Source organism: Mesoplodon mirus, assembly GCF_964341445.2.
Source record: "Mesoplodon mirus genome assembly, chromosome: 18".
Classification (NCBI taxonomy): domain Eukaryota; kingdom Metazoa; phylum Chordata; class Mammalia; order Artiodactyla; family Ziphiidae; genus Mesoplodon; species Mesoplodon mirus.
The window spans coordinates 60,533,196-60,560,165 of record NC_138994.1 but is presented as its reverse complement, the minus strand read 5'-3'; the positions used below and the strand labels follow the sequence as shown (position 1 = coordinate 60,560,165).

General features: G+C 40.7%; 1 protein-coding gene across 1 annotated transcript in view; it reads right to left on the bottom strand.

Annotated features, from left to right (window-relative positions):
* The window catches only part of PPM1D (protein phosphatase, Mg2+/Mn2+ dependent 1D), a 48,348-nt gene extending 21,581 nt beyond the window's left edge, over positions 1-26,767 (bottom strand). Inside the window, exons 1-3 of the mRNA XM_082603199.1 lie at positions 26,079-26,767; positions 14,416-14,644; positions 3,476-3,600 (exon numbers count right to left, since the gene is read on the bottom strand). Coding sequence (XP_082459325.1) covers positions 3,476-3,600; positions 14,416-14,644; positions 26,079-26,550 — 826 coding nt within the window. The 5' untranslated portion in view covers positions 26,551-26,767. The remainder of the gene's footprint in view (positions 1-3,475; positions 3,601-14,415; positions 14,645-26,078) is intronic.
* Positions 26,768-26,970: the final 203 nt, after the last annotated feature.

Sequence of the window (26,970 nt, the reverse complement as noted above, 5' to 3'; positions counted from 1 at the left end):
GAAAGCTTCATGGAAGCAGATTTTAACTCACAGAATTGTCTAATAATACAAGAGTTTCTACTTTGAAACATTACGTAAAGATTACTGAAGATATTCAAGCGGGTTGAATTCTTGTCTGAATTACTCCAGAGCTATATCTGAATTAAGTAGGAATGTCTGAAACCGGAAAACCAGTTGGTTTTTCTGCTCTTTATGCCACTCCATCACCTGTTCCTTCTCTTCCTCTCCACAATCACTTAAGGGTTTCAAGGCTTACTTGAAATGCTTGGCACACACACACTTGAAATATACAAAATAAATTGGCATCTACTTTCTACACTGAAGGTTCACCTTACTTTTGAACCTGGAGTAAGACCTTGCCCTCAGTCGGTGTTGAGTTCCCCACAAAAATCCCCTCTATTTCTTTAGTAATATTAATTCCTTGCCTCCCATGCCTTCCTCCTAAGCTCACTAATGTTACAAATGGCAACAGTTAACTGGAAATTTACCATCTACCTGAAGTGTCAATAGCAGCTGACTATCTGTCATCCACCTTGCCCCCTTTTTCTCCTTGCTAACAATTGGAGGATCAATTATATCACATGTATACTATGAATGAATGGCCTGGGAAACTCAGACAAAAATCTGTAAAATATGTAAAGTGCTTAGAATACTGCTACAGGTCCCTAAATGGGACCCTGGCCTCCAATTTTATTACCCTATAATGTTAGCCATTATGATCTTTTAAAAACAAACTGGATCAGCTAAAATGATCCTTTAAAAACATACTGGATCATGTCACTGCCCTACTTCAGTACACAACAACAACAACAAGTAACATCTATAGAGCACTTACTATGTGCCAGGCACTAAGTTACCCAATACTCACGACAGTATGAAGCAGGCCCCACTTTACAGCTGAAAAAACTGTGCCACAATATATTAAGTAATTTGCCCAAGTTTGTACAGTAAGTAACAGCACTGGGATTGGAAACTAGGAATTCTGGCTCCAAAGTCTACCTCTTAACCACTATGGTTTACTTCCTCTCCTACTCTTCAATCCCTTCCCAAAAGCATTTAAAAGAAAATTCCTTATCGTGGTCTAGAAAGCCTTGCAGGATTTAGTTCTTGCCTACCACCAGTAATGTCTTCACCAAACTCCTTACCTTAGCCTGCGCCACCCTCTTCATCAGGCAAGTGTCCTCTCTCTGCCTTCATCTTATATCTCTACCTCCTCTCTCTCACACTGGCTTCATTCTTGGTCCTTAAAGACAGCAAGTCCTTTCCTTTCTGCATTAGGATTCATTGCTAACAAACAACAATTTCCAGCTCAGGTTAACCTGGGCCAAAAAGGCAACTCAGAAGAAAATCAAGTAGCTCACACGGTAGACAAGAAGCTGGAGAACCAGGCAAGGAGACAGGGCAATTCCAACAACTAGGCAGGAAAACCCAACCACATCAATGAGCACTGCCAAAGGAGGTCATTATCACTAGGATGAATTCACTCCAACCACGCTTTTGGTTTTTAATGTTTATCCTTTCTAGATTCACAACTCAAAATCATGGAACAGGGAATCTAACTGATCTAGCTGGGGTCATATGCCTGACCTTTTATGTTTTATAAAAGGACCCTGAATAGGAATGTCTAAACTAAAACTGCACATAGTAGGGGAGATACAGTTTCCCAAAAGGAAGTCAGGGCATTATTCAGTAGGAAAAAAGAATATATGCTATACAACCCGCACCACCATCCCTCCCCAATCAAATGTCCACTAATTGCCTAATGGCCTTTGCAAGTGCTATGGCTTTGCTTTGACTTGGCCCCTTCTCCTCCTTTTAGGTCTTACTCACTCAAAATATCACTTTTTAAAAGAATGTTCCTTGGGCTTCCCTGGTGGCGCAGTGGTTAAGAATCCGCCTGCCAATGCCGGGACACAGGTTCGAGCCCTGGTCTGGGAAGATCCTGCATCCCGCAGAGCAACTAAGCCTGAGTGCCACAACTACTGAAGCCCGCGTGCCTAGAGCCCGTGCTCCGCAACAAGAAGAGCCACCGCAATGAGAAGCCTGAGCACCGCAACGAAGAGTAGCCCCCACTCACGGAAACTAGAGAAAGCCCACGCACAGCAATCAAGACCCAACGGAGTCAAAAATAAATAAATTTATTAAAAAATAAATAAATAAAAGAATGTTCCTTAATCATCCTCTCCAAAGTAGCCCTCCTCTGCTACCCACTATCCCTCCCACCAATCAGTGGCATATCATACTGTTTAATTCCTTTATAATGCTTTTTAAAATAATTTTCTCATTTGTTTATTATCTATTCTCCCCATTAGATTATAGGCTCCATGAATATTGGGACTATATGTATATGATCACCAAAGATGAACAAAGATAGTAACACGATAGGTAGCATGATCTTTTAAAAATGCAAATCAGATAAATGTTACTCCTTAGCTTAATATCCTCCAATGTTTCCCAGTACCCTTAGACTAGAATGAAAACATCTGTGGCTCATGTTTGCCTCTTTAACTCCTGCCTTTTGATAATTCCTACAACAGGCCACGCTCTTTCCCAATTCAGGAACCATGCCTAGAATATTCTTCAACAGGCTCTTCACAAGAATAACTCCTTCTCAGCCATCAAATCTCAGCTAAAGTAACACTTCTTAAAAGGAGCATTTCCATCACACTATCTAAAATAGTTTTTCCCTTCTAAATTATCTTTATCACAGGACTTTCATATTTCCTAACCTGTAATTATTTCATTTACAAGCTTACTTTTTAAAAAACTGAAGTATAATTGACTTGCAATATTATATTACTTTCAGGGCAAGTTTCCTTCTTTATTGCCTATCTCCCCAACTAGTTAGTCTTGCTCCCTGAGGGCAGAGTATATCTGTATTATCTCTCCAAAGCCTAAGGCAGTGCCTGGCACCAAGTCAGTTCTCAAGTATCTGTTAGAGGAAGAAGGAGAGATGGGAAAAAGTGGTGTTTTCCAAAAGAAATTTTCTTTAGAAGAAAATTTAATTAGTACATCCAAGGTAAGATATTTCTATAGCTATAATCCTCTAGCCTTCCTTTCAAAACCAGGTAGAACAGAAAATAAGTATGTTTATTTTGTCATGTACAATTTACTTTGCTAGCTAATGAAAAAAACAGAGCTTTGAAGGCTCTTAAGAGAAATATGAAGGGCTGAAGTAGGCAAGGACATTTAGAAATAGTTTTAAGGCTAACATCAAGCCTAGGCATATATTTACTTCCCTAGACATAAATGGGAACTAGAAAAACACTGAACATAACTCAGGATCAAAGAGCAACTGGCACTGAACTCCATACTTTAACCTTCCCCTCAATTAGGTTTTCAATCATTTACTATATCATATTTATACCTTCATTACATGCCAAATGAGGGTTTAATTCTCAGTCTTCTCTTTTATTTTACCACCATATAGTATAGAAAATCCAAGATGATTTCACCAAATATAAGTCCTACTTACCAAGTGCTCTGGCTACTGCCAGAAATGGAATCTGGTCAATGACTGTGCTCCTTCTCACAGGTCCATTGTGAGTGAGCCGAGGTCGTTTCCAAACTACACGATTCACTCCAGACTTGTTCATCACGCTAAAAAACAGAGGTCACACAAATACTCTAAATGATTAAAATATAACAGCTAAAGTAGTTTAACGTGTTAAATAGCTAATAAAATCAGATTATTGCAAAATAATGACTTATCTGTTTCAGATACAAAGATGCATAAACCAAAGTTCCTGTTCAGAAGGCAAAGACAAAATAGGGTAGATTAAGATGAGAATTTGGAGATTATTGAGGTAGGCTACACAGAATGGAATGGAAGCAATGGGAATAGGAATGAGTAGATATCATGTATATAAAAAAGCAAGATAATTTTTTTTAAGATCTAATGACAGGCGCACACACACACACACACACACACAAATGGAAATACACAGAAATAGACTACTGCAATAGGACGTAATACATTTTTCCCTTTTCAAATCCATTTCAGTGGGATTCAGCAGTCTTAGTAATTTCTGCCACGATATTCATTTTGTGTTTCTTTTGGATTTTTTTTAAACATCTTTATTGGAGTATAATTGCTTTACAATGGTGTGTTAGTTTCTGCTGTATAACAAAGTGAATCAGCTATATGTATACATATACCCCCATTTCCTCTCCCTCTTGCATCTCCCTCCCACCCTCCCTATCCCACCCCTCTAGGTGGTCACAAAGCACTGAGCTGATCTCCCTTGCGATGCAGCTGCTTCCCACTAGCTATCTGTTTTACATTTGGTCGTGTATATATGTCCATGCTACTCTCTCACTTCGTCCCAGCTTACCCTTCCCCTTCCCCGTGTCCTCAAGTCCATTCGCTACGTCTGTGTCTTTTCCCTTTTTTTTAAATAAATAAATTTATTTATGTATTTATTTATTTTTGGCTGTGTTGGGTTTTTGTTGCTGTGCACGGGCTTTCTCTAGTTGCAGTGAGAGGGGGCTACCCTTCGTTGTGGTGAGCGGGCTTCTCATTGCGGTGGCTTCTCTTGTTGCGGACCATGGGCTCTAGGCACGCGGGCTTCAGTAGTTGTGGCACGTGGGCTCAGTAGTTGTGGCTCACGGGCTCTAGAGCAGAGCCTCAGTAGTTGTGGCGCATGGGCTTAGCTGCACCACGGCATGTGGGATCTTCCCAGACCAGGGATGGAACCCGTGTCCCCTGCATTGGCAGGCGGATTCTTAACCACTGAGCCATCAGGGAAGTCCTATGTCTGCGTCTTTATTCCTGTCCTGCCCCTAGGTTCTTCAGAACCTTTGTTTTTTTTTTTTTTTTAGATTCCATATATATGTGTTAGCATACGGTATTTGTTTTTCTCTTTCTGACTTACTCCACTCTGTACAACAGACTCTAGGTCCATCCACCTCACTACAAATAACTCAATTTCGTTTCTTTTTATGGCTCAGTAATATTCCATTGTATAATGTGCCACATCTTCTTTGTCCATTCATCTGTTGATGGACACTTAGGTTGCTTCCATGTCCTGGCTATTGTAAATAGTGCTGCAATGAACATTGTGGTACATGACTCTAAAAAAGCAAGAAAATTTGATAACTAAAAAAACTGAGGGGAGGAAGAAGTGGTTAAAATTGAAGAGGGATTACATAATGATAAAAGAAATTGAAAAGGTTCTATACTTTTTGAAGGATTTAGGGGTATTGAAAATAGAACTTCAATTTTAATATTTTTGATCTGAGGAATTAATAAGAAATGCCTCAACAGAGTATCTATGTATTTAGATATTTCTGTATTTAGAAGTGAGACTAGACTTTGGAAACAGATCAGCTGTAGAAATATAGATTTGGGAGTTACACAACAAGAAAACCCGCCTAGAAATTTGGTGTTGGAGCAACAGAAATCTGTAATTAATACACAAGAAGTTAGTACACTCCAGGGTGCCTAAAACATTGAGATATGGTCAAATATTGGAGCAAAAAGTAATAAAACTCAACAGAGATGGTCTCTCAACCTATGCCTAAATGACTGAAATGGGAAACTGGCCCTTAAATCAATTTAATCATAATCTGCCTGGAATTTTAAAAAATAAATAAATAGAAGAAAAATGTTCCCCTGGAAGGCTTTAAAAAGTTGAGGGGAAGAGTGGCAAAGAGCATTCCCTAGAAACAATATTAGCCTGCCTGATATTAGGTTCACCTGACAGATACATGCATAAGACACAAGTTGATTCTGAACTCTCAAAGATAGATGACATTAAGATAACTGAATTAAGTCTTCACACTAAGGTCCCATGTGCACAGTGAAACCCTCTGATTATAATCGGAAATTTCATTTCATCTACGGCAGGCCAGCTGACAATAATGTGTGGTCTTCTTGTCAGTTACTGTTCTCATTATTAATAAGTACTATGACATCCTGATGTCTACATGAGTCTCTTAATAGCTTACTATGTTGACTGTGAGTAGTATAACTCTGTTCCCCTAAACTTCATGAACACTGAAACTAGACTGGCTTCAAGATATGGAAAGCTGAAGACACGACAGATAATGGTGACCATCTCCACAGCAATGTCAGTATGAAGTGCTGTAGACCTCAGCAGCAGCCTCCAAGTTAACCTCCATCTATGGCTTTTCTATTTCTGCTCTAACTTCAAAGGAATGAAGATACTAGGGAGAAGAGATAACAAATGGAATACAAGTTCTAAGAGAACCAAAATAAGGCATAAACCTTCATAAATGAGAAAAAAAAAATCTTCCTCTGAGCCCAGAAAAACATGAATATGACAGAAGGAGAACAGCCTCAATCATCTTTCTTAAGTAGAAAACAAGCTCATGAGACAAGGGCAGGCCAGGAGATTTGAGCAGCTGTCTCATGAAACTTCCTGCAGTGACGGAAATGTTCACCGGGCGGTCTGATACAGCAGGCACTGGCCATGGCCGCCAGCTGAGCACTGTCAATGTGACTAGTGCAAATGGGGAACTGAATTTTTAATTTAATTAATTTATATTTAAATTCAAACAGTTATACGTGGTTAGTGGCTACTATACTGGACAGAACAGGGGGGAATGAAGCAAGTACAGAATGAGCAGAAAACTTTGTCAACGTTAACCTAGAAGAGAAATCCAAGAGAATTGTTCATTTACTGTCCCTTGTGAGAATTAGTTTAATTTGTAATACTGAAAGCAACATTGTTCTTGGTCATAGTAAGAGTATCGAAGGCCATCACTTTGTTATTTTATGCTTTCTTCAATGCTGATCCTCAAAAAGCAAACAGGAGAGTAAAGATTAAATCTACAGTTCACAAGAATCTGTGAAACATAAGAGTTCCAGGAGAAGAGACACCAACATTCTGCCTTCCTGACACCTTCTGCCCTATTGTTCTTTCCTAAACCAGCTCCCTAAAAAGCAAGGCTTAATACTTAAGTAATTACAGTACCTACGCAAATTGCTTCCAACATAACTCTCCTAGGAGCTCTCTAGATACTTAATATTCAAAGTTATTATGGTCTCTGTGTTTCTGAGAAACAAACGACAAAATAAGGGCACTGGCTAAAACAAAGTTTTAAATCCAGTATCAAAAAACCAAAGAAATGTTGCAAAAGATGCTGCTTTTATTGCCCTTCCTGCTGTTGTCCTGCATGACTAATGGCATACACAAAGGGTCATGCAAAGGGCTGACTGAGCAGCAACAGAAGGCTGGAAAAACAGAGCACTGGCCAGTTGCCGAGGGTGAGGAGGGAAAGGAGGAAATAACTTACAATGAAACAGTTCACGGACTTCCCTGGTGGCACAGTGGTTAAGAATCCGCCTGCCAATGCAGGGGACATGGGTTCAAGCCCTGGTCCAGGAAGATCCCACATGCCGCAGAGCAACTAAGCCCACGTGCCACAGCTACTGAGCCTGTGCTCTAGAGCCCGCAAGCCACAACTACTGAGCCCACGTGCCACAACTACTGAAGCCTGCGTGCCCAGAGCCCGTGCTCCAAACAAGAGAAGCCAGTGCTTGGCAACAAAGCGTAGCCCCCGCTCGCCGCAACTAGAGAAAGCCCGCACACAGCAACGAAGACCCAACACAGCCAACAATAAATAAATAAATATTTATTTATTTATTTTAAAAAATAAATAAATAAAACAGTTCTATTTGTGCAAAAAGACACCTGCTTTCAAATGGCAAACAGCATCTGTCCAACTATCCAGATGCTATTTTAAGTAACAGAACAAAACAATAAACTCTAAAAGAAGTTATTAAAATAAAAATAATTTTAATATTCATAGTGAAAAATAAAAAAGTCAAGAAAAATATTTTTTAAAGACTAATGAGAGGAATCAGGCCTACCAATATTAAAAATTAAAATAAAGCCTCAATTTAAAATAATATGAGCTTCCCTGGCGGTGAGTGGTTAAGAATCCGCCTGCCAATGCAGTGGACACAGGTTCGAGCAGCAATGAAGACCCAACGCAGCCAAAAATAAATAAATAAATAAATTTATTAAAATAAAAATAAATAAAATAAAATAAGTATGGTACTGGTACACGAATACACAGTATTAAAAAAAGAAAGCCCAGAAAAAGACCCAAATATATATAATTGCAAAGCTCATTTTGTATAACTACCAGTATTGGTCTCAGATACATACTGACCTTCACACTCATAGGATCAAATAAACTATAGCATGAAACCAGGCCCATTTAACTTTGTAGCATACAGGACAGGAAACACAGTATGCCAGCACTGCAGCTTCAGTCGTGCTGTCTTAAGCAGTGATCCTTACAGAAATCCAGGAGCCAATTTCTAGGCACCACAAGTGAGCTTCGTATGCCATAAGAATCAGTATCTTAACAGCCCATGACTTCCTCGTCTCTGCACAAGTCAAACTGCATGTACACAGGGCAGCTAAGGTCTCTGCTTCCCAAGAGAAATTTCTGGTCCATTCAAAATCTTTCCTATCCAGATGCAGTTCCATTCAAGGGTCATTCTACAATAAGCAATGTTGCCTTATAACAGAGCTGACATTCCATATTTATCTTAACCAGAGAAAGAGTGCTAGAAGAGGATAAACTCAAGGTCATCTTCCCACTGAAGAAAGGTTTTATGCCTGGTAAGCCTTCTAATCAGTAAGGAATGGTTGTTCAAGTGGCTACCAATGGCCAATGAGAAAAAAATATTAACTCATATCCCTACTACTCAGCTTTAATTTTAAAATTCCAGAGCTATAAGACTAAAGTGTAAATGATGGGACTTCCCTGGTGGCACAGTGGTTAAGAATCCACTTACCAATGCAGGGGACATGGGTTCGATCCCTGGTCTGGGAAGATCCCACATGCCGTGGAGCAACTAAGCCCGTGCACCACAACTACTGAGCCTGTGCTCTAGAGCCCACGTGCCACAACTAATGAGCCCACGTGCCACAACTACTGAAGCCTGCGTGCCTAGAGCCCATGCTCCACAATGAGAAGCCATTGCAATGAAAAGCCCGTGCACCGCAACGAAGAGTGGCCCGCGATTGCTGCAAGTAGAGAAAGCCCACGCCCAGCAACAAAGACCCAACACGGACCCCCCCAAAATTTAATTAATTAATTAAAGAAAAATTTTAAAAAGGGACTGCTTAAAATGTAAATGATGAAACCACACAAGTACTAGAAAAGTGGTTCTCAAAATATGGTTCAGGGATGCTGGGAGTCCCCCAGACCATTTCAGAGGGTCTGCAAGATCAAAATTATTTTCTTTTTCTTTTTTTAAATTTTATTTATTTATTTTTGGCTGTGCTGGGTCTTTGTTGCTGTGCTCGAGCAGGGGCTACTCTTCGTTCCGGTGTGCGGATTTCTCACTGCGGTGGCTTCTCTTGCTGCAGAGCCCGGGCTCTAGGCACGAGGGCTTCAGTAGTTGTGGCACACAGGCTCTAGAGTGCAGGCTCAGTAGTTGTGGCGCACGGGCTTAGTAGCTCCATGGCATGTGGGATCTTCCCGGACCAGGGCTCGAACCCGTGTCCCCTGCATTGGCAGGAGGATTCTTAACCACTGCACCACCAGGGAAGCCCTCAAAATTATTTTCATAATAATACTACGACCATGTGTATACAGTGGACTTTTTGAGCAGCTACAGGATTTGCTATATTGTATAATGAAATGTGTCAATATTTGGATGATCTGCATAACTCAGCTAACCAATACTTTATAAATGACCGATACCTAGGTTTCAAAATCATGCACGGGGGCTATATACTATATGATTCCAACTATGTGACACTCTGGAAAAGGCAAAACTATGGAGACAATAAAAAGACCAGTGGTTGCCAGGAGTAAGAAGGGAGGAAGGGATAAATAGGCAGAGCACAGAAGATTTTTAGAGCAGTGAAACTATTCTGTGTGAAACTATAATGGTAAATACATGTCATTACACATTTGTCAAACCCTAGAATGCACAACACCAAAAGCAACCCTAACATAAACTATGGACTTTGAGTGATAATGATGTGTCAGCGTAGGGTCGTCAATTGTAACAAATGTACCACTGGGGAAGGATGCTGAGAGCGGAAGAGACTATGCGTGTAGGAGGCAGCGGGGAGGATACAGGAATTCTCTATACTTTCTGCTCAAGTTTGCGATGAATCTAAAACTGCTTTAAAAAACAAAAATCTAGTAATTAAAAAAACCATGCATGGATAAAGATATTATTTAACCAATGGCTCTTAACTGATACACCTATGGCTCTCAGTGAAAGAGTATGAAAAAAGTCATTGATATGATTTCAGATACCACACTATTATTAACCTTTAAGAAACCCCCTCTTCATGAATTTTAGAATAGTATCAAAGAAGAATACCCTCAAATCATGGAAAATCTTTTAAAACAGTCTCCCTTTTCCACCTATAAATCTGTGTAAAACCAGACTTTACTTCAGATACTACAACCAAAATACCTTATCACAACAGATTGAATGTAGAAGCAAATACAAGAATCTAGGAGTCACCTATTAAGCCAGACAATAAAAAGACTTTTAAAAAAATGTAAAACAATGCCAATCCTCTCAAATGCTTATTTTGGGGAAACAGCTATTTTTTCATAAAAATTTTTCTTTATATTAACACATAATGAGCCTAACATTGTTATTTTTCAATAAATTAACAAATATTTGAAAATGTCTCCATTTTAATTCCTAATATGGTAGAATCAATACATATAACCCAGGGCTTCCCTGGTGGCGCAGTGGTTGAGAATATGCCTGCCAATGCAGGGGATATGGGTTCGAGCCCTGGTCTGGGAAGATCCCACATGCCGCGGAGCAACTAGGAGCAACTAGGCCCGTGAGCCACAACTACTGAGCCTGCGCATCTGGAGCCGGTGCTCCGCAACGAGAGGCCGCGACAGTGAGAGGCCCGTGCACTGAGATGAAGAGTAGCCCCCGCTCCTCGCACAGAAATGAAGACCCAACACACCCAAAAATAAATAAATAAATACATTAAAAAAAAATACATATAACCCATATCAACAAAAAGCTCTTTGAGGGCCTCAATTTTTAATAGTGTAAAGGGTTCCTAAGACCAAAGTATTCATAACTGCTGTACAAGAAGAAAATATAGAAGACTTTTTAATAACCTCAGAGTGAAGGAACTGTATGTATGGCACAAAACCCAGAAGTCATAATGGTAGAGATTGATCAATTTAACTACATTAAAATAAATTGCCACATGGAAAAATATTCCAGGAGCAGAATCAAAACACAAACTGTGAAAACAACATCTGAAACTTATCACTTATATTAGTCTAATTTCTCTAAGTGGCTCCTACACATTAATACAAAAAAGGCTAACTACTCTCCCCCAAAATGAACAAATATAAACAAAAAAACACAGAAAAGGAAGTATAAATGGCTCTTAAATAAAAAGATATTCAACCTTTCTCAAGACAAATGCAAATGAAAACATCACCAAGATGCCTTTTTTTAACCTACAACTGGATATGATCAACTGTTGTCAGGGTCATCCACATATCCTGATGATATAAGTATAAATTTGTACATTCTCCATGGAGACAAAGAGTTAGCAATGTAATTTTATATCCTGCTTATTGTGACCAATAAGCATTCTCCTATATTATTAAAAATTCCTGGTAGGGGAAAGGGGGAATTGGAGGAATGTGGTCAAAAGGTACAAATTTCCAGTTATAAGATAAAAAAGTACTATGGATGTAATGTACAACATGATGACTATAGTTAATACTGCTATATTATACACAGGAAAGTTTTTAAGACAATAAATCCTAAGTGTTCTCATCACAAGGAGAAAATTTTTTTTCCTTTATTCTCTCTTTTCTATTTATTGTATCTATATGAGAAGATGGATGTTAGCTGAACCTATTGTGGTAATCATTTCACAATATAAGTAAACCAAACCATCATGTAGCACGTCTTAAATTTATACAGTGATATATATCAATTATTTCTCAGTGAAACAGGGGAAAAAATCGTATAGTAAAGAAAAATTCCCCATATGTATGGGAGTTCATTACACTATTCCACCCTTACTTTTTTTTTTGACTGAGCCATGCAGCTTGCAGGATCTTAGTTCCCCAACCAGGGATTGAACCCAGTCCCTCAGCAGTGAAAGTGCAGAGTCCTAACCACTGGACTGCCAGGGAATTTCCCTACCTTTACTTTTATGTTTGAAATTTTTCATAACACCATGATTTTTTAAAATTTGCATATAAACATTAATGTTCATATCATATCCAATGTTATGAATATCTATTAAATGTACTTAACCATTTTCCAGCTGTTGGGGCTTCAAGTTATTTTCAGCTAAATTAACAGTCAATAAACACAGCTGCAATCAATAGCTCCATTCAGATATTTTGGTCCACATTTCATATTTCTTCTTTAGAGTAGATTCCTGAAATTACTGAGTCTATGTACATTTAAAGTTAGTGGTATGTGTTATATTTTGCATAGGTCATACCAGTATATAATCCTATCAACAGGATACCCATTACAACAAAAATATTGCTAACCCAACAGCAAAAAATATAATTTCATTTCAATAATGTTAAACATTTTTTCGAATGTTTATACTATTCTTTTGAGAATCTGTTTTTGTTCAAACTTCCTCTCCATTATCCATCTATCTGAAGGCAGCAGAGTTTTTTAGTGTTTTTCCTTTTTTTTTTTTTTTTTTTTTTTTTTTTTGCGGTATGCGGGCCTCTCACTGTTGTGGCCTCCCCCGTTGCGGAGCACAGGCTCCGGATGCGCAGGCCCAGCGGCCATGGCTCACGGGCCCAGCCGCTCCGCGGCATATGGGATCTTCCCAGACTGGGGCACGAACCCGTATCCCCTGCATCGGCAGGCGGACTCTCAACCACTGCGCCACCAGGGAGGCCCTTTAGTGTTTTTCTTACTTATCTTTTGAACTCCTGGTAGCTTAAGGATGTTAATTCTTTCCTTCAGTTTATTATTTCTCGGAAAAAGACCATTTTGATTTAATAAAAGCAAGAAAGAGAGCTTCCCTGGTGGCGCAGTGGTTGAGAGTCCGCCTGCCGATGCAGGGGACACAGGTTCATGCCCCGGTCTGGGAAGATCCCACATGCCGTGGAGCGGCTCGGCCCGTGAGCCATGGCCGCTGAGCCTGCGCTCCGCAACGGGAGAGGCCACAACAGTGAGAGGCCCGCGTACCGCAAAAAAAAAAAAAAAAAAAAAAAAAGCAAGAAAGAGGAGGGACTTCCCTGGTGATCCAGTGGTAAAGAATCCGCCTTCCAATGCAGGGGACACAGGTTCAATCCCTGGTCAGGGAAATAAGATCCCACACACTGCGGGGCAACTAAGCCCGCACGCCACAACTACTGAGCTCGCGCATCTCAACGAGAGAGACCACGTGCCACAAACTAAAGAGCCCACCCACCGCCCTGGAGCCCGCTCCATAACTAGAGAGAAGCCTGTATGCCGTAATGAAAGATCCTGCATGCCGCAACTAAGACCCGATGCAGCCGAAAAGAAAAAAAAAAAAAAAAAACAGCAAAAACCTGGGGCTTCTTAAAAAACAAAAAAAGCAAGAAAGAGGAGGCAAGTAATAATATCATGGTAAGACATGAGTTAGAATGATTATTTAGAAAACACCAGATTCTGTTTAACTTGCCTTTTTAAACATTAGTACTGGAATAAATTTAAAATTTTCTTATGTTACTCATTCCTCTGATTTTTAGAATAATCTTACATTTTAGTTTGTAGCATAAAAATATTATGCTGAAGTCAAATTCAGTTCATAGTTTACAAACTATCTCGATACATATTGAGACAGTAAGTTGAAACGGGGGTTTGCAGCATATATGACTTAGAAATCAAAGGGAAAAACTGAAAGCTAATTCTAACAAAACTCTATTCCCAAAGACAGATTCAAATTGTTCTACTCTGGGGGACTTCCCTGGTGGTCCAGTGGGTAGGACTCGAAGCTCCCAGTGCAAGGGGCCCGGGTTCGATCCCTGATCGGGGAACTAGATCCTGCATGCATGCCGCAACAAAGACCACCTAAGACCCAGCGCAGCCTAAAGAAATAAATATCAAATTGTTCTACTCTGGAACTATAAGGGCTGCTCTGTCCAGATTCTGAAGGGCATGCTGATCAGTATTTATGTAAAAGGTTTTAAATAAATCCTTGTATGTTTTGTTACTTGAGTAACAAAATTATTATTATTTATATTATTATTATTATTTAATAATATTATTAAAACATTTCCCTTTGGAGCCATTATCAGAAATAAAACAGTCAATTCAAAATAATAAGATAAATATGAACATACGTAAGTACTTCATCAGGCAAACTGAAAATCTGTAACTTCATTAAAAGGGAAGTAGGTCAATCTGGTAAATAAAGCAGAAAAGGACTAAATAGAACCAAGAGAAGAAAGACAAAATAGGACAATAATTACCTCCCACCAAGTCCTTCAATTCGTTCTCTTTCCTTGGGAAGTTCTGGCTTATGGTCCTGTGTCACCTCCACAGCTCTGACAAAATCATCCTTTGGGTCATCCTGAATTCCAAGAACCACCCCTGAGTCACCCACATGAGCTACATACATCTTCAGGCCCCGTATGATGACCACACTGGCAGTTGTCCCTGACGTGCTGGGAAGACCTGTCATAGTCTTTGGCCATTCTCCTGTAATAAAAAATAAAACATTTTACTCTTTCAGGTGTATACATGAATCCTGTGGCAGAATAAAAATGCCAACATATGCTGAATTAGCATGTTAAAATTTGAATTAGCATAGGAAAATATTTAAGAAAAATATTTTGAAAGCTATTAAAGAAGGACTTGTATTAATCCCTTCATTCACATATTAATAAATTAATTTTATAAATAGTACAATTATATTATGACCATCAAGCCGATCCTAGGAGAAAAATGTTACAGCATAGATTTACTAATTCCACATAAGTCTTAGTCTTAATTACATTTAGTGGCAAGGATATGTTAAAAGTCTTGATACCATACCGCTAGCAGCTTATCACCTGTTTATTGATTTCACTTCAAGAAGATTTTCAGAAAAAGCTACTGGATTTGTTTTTGAAACAACTGTTGAATATTCATAACCTAATAAATAACGTTTATTGAGCACTTACTGGATACCACTTTCTGTGCTAAGAGCTTTACATGTATTGTATTATCTCATATAATACTAATGAACCTAAGTGATAGGTAAGATTAGTTACATTATTTTCATTTTGCAGATGAGGAAACCAAAACGTTGAATGGTTAAGAAATTTGCTCAAAATAACTCAAGTATTTTAAGTGGCAAAGATCCCATACACCTAATTCCAAAACCTATACTGACTGATTACATTCACTATCATTTAAAATTCTGAAATATTCTGTAATATTAAACGACAAGTTGCAGTTCAAGACAGCAAACTAAGTCCAAACACTGACATATTCTCCCCACCAAAATCCTACTGAAAGGACAGAATATAAATATTAGAAAAAGTCCAGAGCAGTCATGAAACACAGAGAAGGGTCATAAGAAAATCTGAGGAATTCCTGGAATTTTAAACAAATGGAATTATACTGAGGGAAAAATCAGAATGCAAAATTTGTCATCCAGTATAAGGAAACAGCACAGTCAGTCAAGGAGGCAGTACATCAATCAGTATTCCCCATTAACCGAGTTCCAGAAAAGGTCAAACTCAGAGGCAGTGGCAAAGGCTGGTCAGGAATGGATGGTAGAAGCTTGGCAGAGTCATTTAAAACTGCAGGAGCCAGGTCAGTGCCTAAACCCCCTGCACGGTAAAAGGTGAAACATTTAAGTTCCTAAGATGCCCGTAACTGTAATACCTGTCTTTTAAGAAAAGTGGTGCATCGGCTGATAGGGACAACAGGGTCTCAAGGGGGATATGGTAGAAGAAATAAGCCCCCTCCCCAAATGCACGGGTGCCACACAACTTTTAGAGCCACAAGCCTTCTCTAATATATTTGGGCTAACTAGTTCTTTTCTTTTCCAATATTATATATGCTGAAAAGCCATCTCTTGAACACTACAGTGCATCTCCCCATCCCATCCCATCCGACAGATGGAACCCACCCTCCAGAGTGACCTGTCGCTCACAACAGAGTGTTGCTTGCAGTATACAAAATAATGACCTTCACAAATGCTAAGGGAAACTGGAACAGATACCAGTATTGATGAAGCTAGAAATTCACACACACAGGCATATACACATGTAAAACTATCAGCAACAGCACCAGACACATACTTAGTGCTCAGTAAACATTAGTTTTTGTTGTTATCACCATTATGTATTTAAGAAAAGCAACCAGACTGAGAGGCACCAAGTGGAGTCGCCAAAAAAAAAAAGGCCCTAAAGAAAACATTTGTGGATAGATTACTGGCATTGATAAAGTTCAATAAGGCTACTGGATATAAATAGTTATATAAAATATGAATTCTATTTTTGTAAAACAGCAACAAAAAATTACAAAATGTAACTTAAAAAAAAAAGATCCCATTCACAATAACAGCAAAAGGTGTGATATATCTGCCAACAATGCTAACAAATCTCTAGTAAGACCTGTATGGAAAAGTTGTAAGCCAGTGAACAAATACAACAGTGAGCACAGAGACAGATCCATGCATATTCAGACACTTGATATATGAACAGTGGAGAAAGGACATTCAATAAATGGAACTGGGATAAAAAACAAAAAAAAACAAAAAAACAACTTTGGGTCCCCGATGCCAAACACACACACACACGCACACACAAAATCAATTCCAGGTACATTAAAGACCGAACGTGAAAAGCAAAGCTAAAATGCTTAGATAATGCACAAGAAAGTACATTTATGATCTCAAGGTGGGGAAGGATTTCCTAAAGACAAAGAATGGACTAGCCATATAAGAAAATGACTGTGAAGTTGTACTACCATCAAAATTAAGAATTTCTGTTCATCAAAATATATGATTACTAGAGTGAAAAGACAACTCACAGAATGGAAGAGGATATATTTGTAATATATGCACACCAAAGGAATGGTATCCAGAATATATAAAATGCTACAACAAATCAAATCAAGAAGACTACTCAATAGAAAAATGGATAAAGGACCTGAACAGGCTTTTACAAATGAGGAAATCCAAAGAGCCAAAAAGCATGCCGAGGTGTTTGGCTTCTTTAATCATCACGGAAGTACAAATTAAAAGCCATAATGAGGACTTCCCTGGTGGCACAGTGGTTAAGAATCCACCTGCCAATGCAGGGGACACGGATTCGAGCCCTGGTCCGGGAAGATCCCACATGCTGCGGAGCAACTAAACCCGTGTGCCACAAATACTGAGCCTGCGCTCTAAAGCCCGTGAGCCACAGCTACTGAAGCCCGCGAGCCACAATTACTGAAGCCCGTGCGCCTAGAGCCCGTGCTCTGCAACAAGGGAAGCCACCGCAATGAGAAGCCTGCGCACCACAATGAAGAGTAGCCCCTGCTCGCCGCAACTAGAGAAAAGCCCGTGCTCAGCAATGAAGACCCAACGCAGCCATAAATAAATACATAACTCAATAAATAAATAAATAAAAGCCATAATGAGATACCACAACATAATTATCAGATTGCTGCATAAATTAAAGTTTGACAAGAGTAAGTTAAGAATGTGGAGTAACATGTTCTATCATCAACTACTGGTAGGAGTATAAACTGGTACAACCACTTTAGAAAACATCTAGGCATTATATGGTAAAGGTGAAGATATGTATACTCTTGACTACTCACTACCCACTGGTATACAGCATAAATTCATGACACACAATACATATGAATGTTCATAGCAGCACTGTTCATATGGGCTAAAAATGGGCAACAGCTCAAATGTCCTTCAGCATAACAACAGACTATACTACATATAATGGGTGAGAATCTCACAAGAAGGATGAGATAAAAGAATACATTCAGCATGATTTTCTTTGGGAAAAAAAACTATCATGTTTACAGACAAGAGGTAAAACTATTAAGAAAAATAAGTAAATCACTACAGACCTATAATCACAAAAGTCAAGATTGTGGTTGCCTCTTGGGGGAAGACAGAAATATGAGATCAGAAAGGGCATACAGAGGCTTCTGGTGTACAGGCAATGTTCTCTTTTGTAACTGGATGGTATTCATTTTATGATTATTTATTAAAGCGTACATTTATGTTTTATGGCCTTTTATATATGCATGCTATATTTCACACCTTTTTTAAGTTAAAAGAAAAACAAGCAGCAGGAAGAAGGCATCAATTTTGCAAACATAGATCACAGCAGACAGCTCCCTAGCCCATGCAGCTTTGCAGTCTGGTTACAGACGTCATTTCCAGAAGCCCAGCGTAGAGTATGGTGTATGTTCCTTCAGCCCTTTCAATTATTTTATGGGTTAACTGTAGCTCTTGCTAAAACATTTTCTTTTTTAAAAAAAAAAAAACTAGGAAACATTGTTTTCTGCAGCTAAGAACCTGAAAAAAAATCTATTATCATAATAAATGCGGACGAGGTGAACTCCCAGAAACAAGGGTTCTTAACCACATTCAGAAAATAAAATTTACCTACAGCATACAAGTAATTTAGCTGTTTGCAAAAAGCACCTAAAACGAGATGAAAAAGGAGAAAAAGAGCTAAAAATAAAAAGGATATTCAAAGCAATGTTAATATTTAAATCACATTTTTTGTCAAAAGCACTATTATGAAAGATATTCCACAATGATCTAAAAATACTGAATAATCCATGCTATCCCTATTCATTTAAATGTCACCTTTTATCATATGTTACATTTTGCCTCAGATCTATTTCTGGACTCATCCTACTAATCTATTTATGGTGCTTTTTAATAATAGGGAGTTTAAAGTATCCGCCAATTATTCTTCTTTTTCAATATTCTCTTCAGTATTTTTCCATACGAACTTCAGAAGCAACTTGTAAAATTAAAAAACAAACCCTGTGGAGGTTCTGATTGAAACTGCAATAAATTTATATATTAAGGAACCTACCTCTTTAATTTGTCTTCCTTAGTTAGCCTTTCTTGTTTTCTACTCTACATTTTAATCTTTTAATTTAAAAAAATGACTTAAAACTAGAAGCATATTAAAAAGACAGTATCAGATAGTATATGAACTCTGACATGAGTATCCTTTAGGAAATGTGCATAAGTCATTAAAACAAAGACTAGGGGACTTCCCTGGTGGCGCAGTGGTTAAGGATCTGCCTGCCAATGCACAGGACACAGGTTCGTGCCCTGGTCCCGGAAGATCCCACATGCCTCGGAGCAACTAAGCCTGTGCGCCACAACTACTGAGACTGCACTCTAGAGTCCGCGAACCACAACTACTGAAGCCTGCACACCTAGATCCCGTGCTCTGCAACAAGATAAGCCACTGCAATGAGAAGCCTGCACACCACAACAAAGAGTAGCCCCCTCTCGCCACAACTAGAAAAATCCTGTGTGCAGCAATGAAGACCCAGTGCAGCCAAAAATAAATAAATAAAATAAATTGGAAAAAAATTATTGTTATAAAAAAAGTGATTTGGTTTTATATATATATATATTTGTTTGTTTGTTTGTTTGTTTTTGGCCACGCCACACAGCATGTGGCATCTTAGTTCCCCTATCCGGGATTGAACCCGTGTCCCCTGCAGTGGAAGCGTGGAGTCCTTTTTTTCCCTTAATTTATTATTATTATTATTTCTTTTTGGCGGGGGGCTGCGTTGGGTCTTCGTTGCTGCGTGCGGGCTTTCTCTAGTTGCGGCGAGGGGGGCTACTCTAAGTTGCGGTGTGCAGCCTCCTCATTGTGGTGGCTTCTTTTGTCGTGGAGCAAAGGCTCTAGGTGCATGGGCTTCAGTAGTCGTGGCTCGCAGGCTCTAGAGCGCGGGCTCAGTAGTTGTGGCGCGTGGGCTTAGTTGCTCCGTGGCATGTGAGATCTTCCTGGACCAGGGCTTGAACCTGTCTCCAGCATTGGCAGGCAGATTCTTTTTTTTTCCCTAGATAGATAGATAGATAGATAGATTGATTGATTGATTGACTGATTGGCTGTATTGGGTCTTCATTGCTGTACGTGGGCTTTCTTTAGTGGTGGCGAGCCGGGGCTTCTCATTGAGAGGGCTTCTCTTGTTGCAGAGCACAGGCTCTAGGCGCGCAGGCTTCAGTAGTTACAGCATGTGGGCTTCAGGAGTTGTGGCTCGCGGGCTCTAGAGCGCAGGCTCAGTAGTTGTGATGCACCGGCTTAGTTGCTCCGTGGCATGTGGGATCTCCCCAGACCAGGTCTCAAACCCGTGTCCCCTGCGTTGGCAGGCAGATTCTTAACCACTGCACCACCAGGGAAGCCTGGAAGCACGGAGCCTTAACCACTAGACCACCAGGGAAGTCCCCATATGTTCTTTTTTTTAAAATTCTTTTCCATTATAGGTTATTATAAGATATTGAATATATTCCCTGTGCTATACAGTAAATCCTTATTGTTTATCTATTTTATATATGGTACACTAAAATCTTTTAAACACATTTTACTGACTCTTCTCTCTAGGCAAGAAATACTAAGGGAAGAGGCTGCAATGAAAATGGGCTCCCTGATCTCTGTGGATGGGAGAACCCTGAGGTGACAGAGATCAGACAGGAGCAGTTAATTACCCAAAGAAAATCTGGTACGGTTACCTCACTGACAACAGCGCAGAAGAAAAATTGGATCTGCAGAATGGTCTTTCACAAAAATCAGGAAACAAAACAAAAAACAAAAAGAAAATCTTCCAAGTTTAGTTAAAGAATTGTTAACCTTCTTCAAAGTGATATGTGGCCATTTTCACATGTAGCTCTACACCAAGGGAAAAGAAATACCCACAACATTGAGTAACTACTGAACGATGGCCCTAAGATAATAATTCTGGAGCTACAGAACACAGCCACAGTCCACTGATAAGACATAAGGCTCGTGGAGGCCAGGTACTAAATAGGACTTTCAATCCAGTCCACCTCAGAACCAATGGAATCCCAAACCTATGCCACAGCTAGTTTGGTCCCCAAATAACCTCAGCAACCAATAGCTTCCCGACATAGCTCTTCATTCATTGGTCGAAAGCCTATTAGGGTAGAAAAGGCCAAGTGCAAGACCACCAGTGATACTCTCTTCCAAAATAGAAAATTAAAAGTGTTATTACATCTCTCAAAGAATAACAAAGATTGGTGTCACCGTGAAAACATGAGCTGAGGTGGTGATCCGATATATTCCATTCTATAATTTGACCACTGCAAAAGTCTGATAGCTCTTGGAAAATGACAGGGAATTATAATCAAATGGTGATTCCAAATGCTGCTGCAAGTTTCTGATTTATTCTGTGTACTGAAACAAATAAATATAGCCTGGTATGCATCCAGCAGCAGGGCTCTGATGAAACTGCTACCTAGATTCCTGGAGGTATCCAAGATTTCTGATCTGAGACCTGCTTCTTCAGGTTTACTTTTTTTTTTTTTCCCCAGGAATAATCCAAAGAACTTTTTTCTTGAACCAACAGAAAGCAAACTGCCAACAAAATATACCATCACTCCCAAATACTATTATAGTATCTAATTCCTACAATACACCATCAAAATCAGGAAATTAACATTGATACCATACAACCATCTAATCCATATATCTCATGCAAATTACATCAACTATCCTAACAATATGCTTTATAGTAAAAGGATAAATTCAGGATCCCTTGTTATATTTACTTATCATGTATCTTTATTTATCTTTATTCTCTTCCAATCTGGAACAATTCCTCAGTGTTTCCTTGATGCTTTTTAGGAGTACTTGGCCAGTCATTTCAAGAATGTCTCACAGTTTGGGTTTGTTTCATGTTTCCTCATGTTTGTAATCAGATTACACATTTTTGGCAGGAATATCACAGAAGTATTAAATATGATCTTCTCCCTACAGGCAGTATACAATTTCAATTTGTCCCGTTAAAAGTGATGATACTCTTGATCACTCGATTAAGGTGCTGTCTACCAGGTTTCCCCCTATAATCCTTTTCCTTTTGTAATTAATAAGTGTTCATAAGGAGATTATCTGAGACAACATAAATATCCTTGGAGTGGGTTGAGTGGTGCCCCCCAACTTCAATAAAAGATATGCTCTCCCACAACCTGTGAATGTGACCTTATTTGGGAAAAGGATCTTTGCAGATGTAATTAGGTTAAAGATCTTAAGAAGAGATCACCCTGGATTAGAGTGGGCCCTAAGTCCAAAGACAAGTGTCCTTAAAAGAGAAGAGCAGGGGGGCTTCCCTGGTGGTGCAGTGGTTGGGAGTCCGCCTGCCGATGCGGGGGACGCCGGTTCGTGCCCCGGTCCGGGAGGATCCCACATGCCGCGGAGCGGCTGGGCCCGTGAGCCATGGCCGCTGGGCCTGCGCGACCGGAGCCTGTGCTCCGCGGCGGGAGAGGCCGCGATAGTGAAAGGCCCGCGCACCGCGATAAAGAGTGGCCCCTGCTTGCCGCAACTGGAGAAGGCCCTCGCACAGAAACAAAGACCCAACACAGCCAAAAATAAATAAGTAAATAAATAAATTTTAAAAAGAATGTCCTTGATGATGCAATAAAAATTAATTTTATTAAACTTCCACCCATGAATACATGTCTTTTTAACATCCTGTAAGACAAGAAGAGAAGCATGAATAATAGACTTCTGTTGCATACTAGGGCTGTATAGAGGAAAAGCACTTGTGATTGGGTGAGTTATGAAATGAAGTAGCCACAATTTTCACAGACCATCATTTTTACTTGAAAGACTGATAAAATGGGTTAATAAGACTTGGGCAGGGAGTTCCCTGATGGCCTCGTGGTTAGGATTCTGGCCTTTCACTGCCGTGTCCCTTGGTCGGGAAACTGAGATCCTGCAAGCAACATGGCGCAGCCAAAAAAAAAAAGAAGAAGAAGACAACTTGGCCATTTAGCGTACATTTTCTTCAAAATGAACAAAGTGAGTTTTTCATTTCAAGAGAAACAACTGACAGTATTTGTTGCCAGTGATAAATTTCTAACCGCTGCTTAAGACCTCTTACTTACTTACTTACTTACTTATTTATCCATCTATCTATCTATCTATCTATCTATCTATTTATTTACTTATTTATGCCGTAGTAACATGTGGCATATGGGATCTTAGTTCCCCCACCAGGGATCAAACTCACACCCCCTGCATTGGACTGCCAGGGAAATCCCAAAACCTCGTATTTTAGAATATGTGTGATATTAACAAATGTGGGTACTTTAATATTGTATAATGAAATGCATCAATAGTTGGAAGAGCCGCACAATTCAGTGAACCATTATCTTCCAAATGACTAATGCACCATGTCACAAAATCACACATGGGTAAAAAATTGATTCAAAGTGCAAGAGAGACCAATGGCTCTTAATGTAAAAATAGAAAAGTTCATTGATGAGGTTTCAGATTCTATTTTGACTAGTCTTAAGAAACCACCACTTTGGTATAGAATATCCACAACTATCTGAAAAGACAAACTATTCCTCCCTTTTCCTACTACATATGTGTGTGAGACTGCCTTTCCTTTACATACTTCACCAGAAAACACAGCATAACAGACTGAATGCAGAGGCAGAGATGAGAATATTTCTTATTTCAATATTTCTTATTTGGGGGAAAAATTTATTTTTCACTTAAAAATGTCAACATACAATAAGTTTATTTTTAATAGATTAATAAATATTTTAAAAATTTCTCAGTTTTAACTTCTCAAACAGTAAATATGATAGATGTAGCCCACATAAACAAAAGCTGTTTAGTACCCTAAATCATTTTTGAGTACAAAGGGTTCTGAGAGCAAAAAGTTTGAGAACCACTACAATAACCAAATGAGAACTACAAAAGTGGAAACTTGACACAGGGAGTTTCCTGTGTCACGACTTCCATATACTCAGCATACTCTTTTTTTTTTTTTTAATTCAAGTTTTGATGACGGAGTACGAGGTTAACTGTGGAACAAAGCAAATTTTAACATTTGGTGTATAAACCTTGGTTCAAAAAGTACATATATGTCAAAAAACATATACATTCACATTTAACAGCATGGTTTCTGCTTTATTAAAAATATGTTCAGTGGGCTTCCCTGGTGGAGCAGTGGTTAAGAATCCGCCTGCCAACGCAGGAGACACGGGTTCGAGTCCTGGTCTGGGAGGATCCCACATGCCGCAGAGCAACTAAGCCCGTGCGCCACAACTACCGAGCCTGCGCTCTAGAGCCCGCGAGCCACAACTGCTGAGCCCACGTGCCACAACTACTGAAGCCCACGCGCCTAGAGCTCGTGCTCAGCAACAAGAGAAGCCACTGCTATGAGAAGCCTGCGCACCACGACGAAGAGTAGCCCCCGCTCAGCGCAACTAGAGAAAGCCTGCGTGCAGCAACAAAGACCCAACGCAGCCAAAAATAAAAATAAATAAATTTATATAAAAAAATACGTTCAAGTAACAGGGTTTATACTTTATCCTTTTAGTGAAAACATATGGTAAATTCACGTTGCCCCAAGTGTGCTGCAAAATACACAGGACTCTAAATCGTTCTCTGTGTCTGATCTTCCTCTATCTTGTCTTGCTGTCCACTCCTACTTGCCCTGCAAGCAATGAAATGACACATTTCTGGAATATATTGCTGGTGCCTTCAGCTGTGCTCTGCCTACACAAAAACAAAACAAATCCATAACAGGGACCTCTGGGATTGGATGGAAAACGCCTCCCACCGGTGGAATGGTTGTTCTATGAGTCAATCAAATAATTCCTGGCAGAAAGCCAGGCAAATAGAAAACAGATTTTGAAAGAAGCTACTCTACAACTCTATGACAATACCTTTTTTAAATGTTCTGTATTTGACCAACCTTTACACTCTTCTCTATGTCTCTGTCCCTCTGCTGAAAACAAAGCAACACTATTCTACCATAAACCACAGGACTTTTTAAAATGACAGAAGTAGTATTACCTTTTCTCTAAAAAAAAGATTCAGACCATTCATTCACAGCAATGGGTAAGCAATTATAACTCTGTATGATAACATATGTTGGGTACAGGAACATAGTCTGCTTTAGAGAACACTTAAAGCTTAGATGAAACCACAACTACACCAAATTTTTAGAAATGAAGGTCTCTCCTTTTGGCACATCAGTAATTCCTTATCTCTTGCTACTTTAACGGGCAGCTACAATTTGCAAGTACTTTTAACTAGGAACTGTGGAGAACGATCTGACAGCAATTAGCTAAGGCAACTACCAAAGGGCGGGGAGGTGGGGGGGGTGGAGGGGGAAGTGCACTCTTAAAAAGCCCTAGCTGAATTTCGCCTTAACCCGGCCAGTTTAAGCGGTAAGAACGCATTCCGCGCTTTTGTTTTTCATAAGCCGTACAAGCATAAAGATCTTAGAAACATTTCATGACCACAACAGCGAATTCCTTCCAAGACTTTAAGTCTTTAGATGATAACTTTTTAGCCCTTCTGAATTATCCAACAGTTTACTCCAACTACCAGCCACCCACGATCAATTCTGGAGGACTGACACCACCAGTAGGAGGCAACCGACACGGACAAGTCCTTCAAGAGCAAAATTATGACAGATCGGAAGGAAACACTCTAATTTTCGCCGTCTTGTCTACAGCCATACCACCCTGAACGCACCCGATCTCGTCTAATTTTTGCCACCTCCCGCTTCCATCGCCTGTCCCAGATAGCAACGTGTCTTCAGTGCATCTTTTGGCCAAAATTTGGCGCCAGGTTTCAAACACGTTTCCGCTGGCGGCCACCAAACTGAAGTCTCGAAGGGAGAGGACTGCTCCCCATTGATCCTTGGGGGTGGGGGGTGGGGTGGAAATAAAGCGAGGAGCGTTTTAAGGGAGACAACAATCCTAGCCTTCCCAAAGCCACTTTGTTTGCCCGCACCTCCACCTTGGAAAGAAAGCTGAGACCCAGAAAAGTCTTCCCTCCCATCGATGGACACTGAGAGCGCTCTCCGTGCTGGGGGACCGCGGGACTGGCGCTATAAAAGGCCCCAAACTGCCTGAAAAAGAGGCGGGCGCCAAACAAGCCGGGGAACTTACCCAGTTTCTTCCACATGGCGAGATGACAAGCGAGGAAGCCTTTGCGGATGGCAGCGCACACCTTCGCCGGCTCGGAAGAGGTGAAGCCCTTCTGCTTCTTGATGAAACCCCACAAGTGCTCCCGGGCAAACTGTGCCGCCTCCCGCCCGCCGTGCCCGTCGCACACGGCGAAAAAGGCCACTGAGGAACGGCGGCGGCAGCAGCAGCTGGGAGTCGGCGAGGCCCCGGCGTCCGGCGGCGCGTCGCGAGCCTCTCGGGCTGCCACCGCCGGGCCTTTCCCCGAGATTTCGCCGCCAGGAAGAGCCAGCGGTGACCGCTGCGGAGGCAACGGCTGAGAGAGGGACCGCCGCGGCGCGGGCTCTTCTTCAGCCGTGGGCTCGGGCTCCACCACGATCTGAGTAACGTCCTCCATGTACTTCCTCCCGCCCTGGTCTGAGAAGACGCTCACTCCCAGAGAGTACAGCCCCGCCATGGCAGGCTGGCCGAGATCCCGCCGGTCCCACGCAGCCCGCCGAATGCGGCGGCGGGATACACACTCGGCGCTCGCCGGCCAACTATTGTTTATCTTCGACTACGCCGAGAAGGGGGAGGGAGCGGTCCCGGTGGGGGGCGCACGATGTCGAGACTTGTCCGCCAGAGCTGGGCAGAAGCGGCAGGGGGAAAGGAGCCGATCAGCTGCGTCTGCGCAATGCGCCTCCGCCGGCTGCCCGCGCCCACCACACAAATCAGACGTTCTTCCCCGCTGACGTCACTAAGCTCTCTGGACCCGACCAATCCGGAGTCGAGTTGGAGCGAACCCGCCCTCCGCCCTCAACGCTCGCTCCTCCCCACCTTCCCTCCTCCCACCGTGGGCGCGGGGCCCGCGCGCGACCTGGCTGGCTTTCGCTTTGCA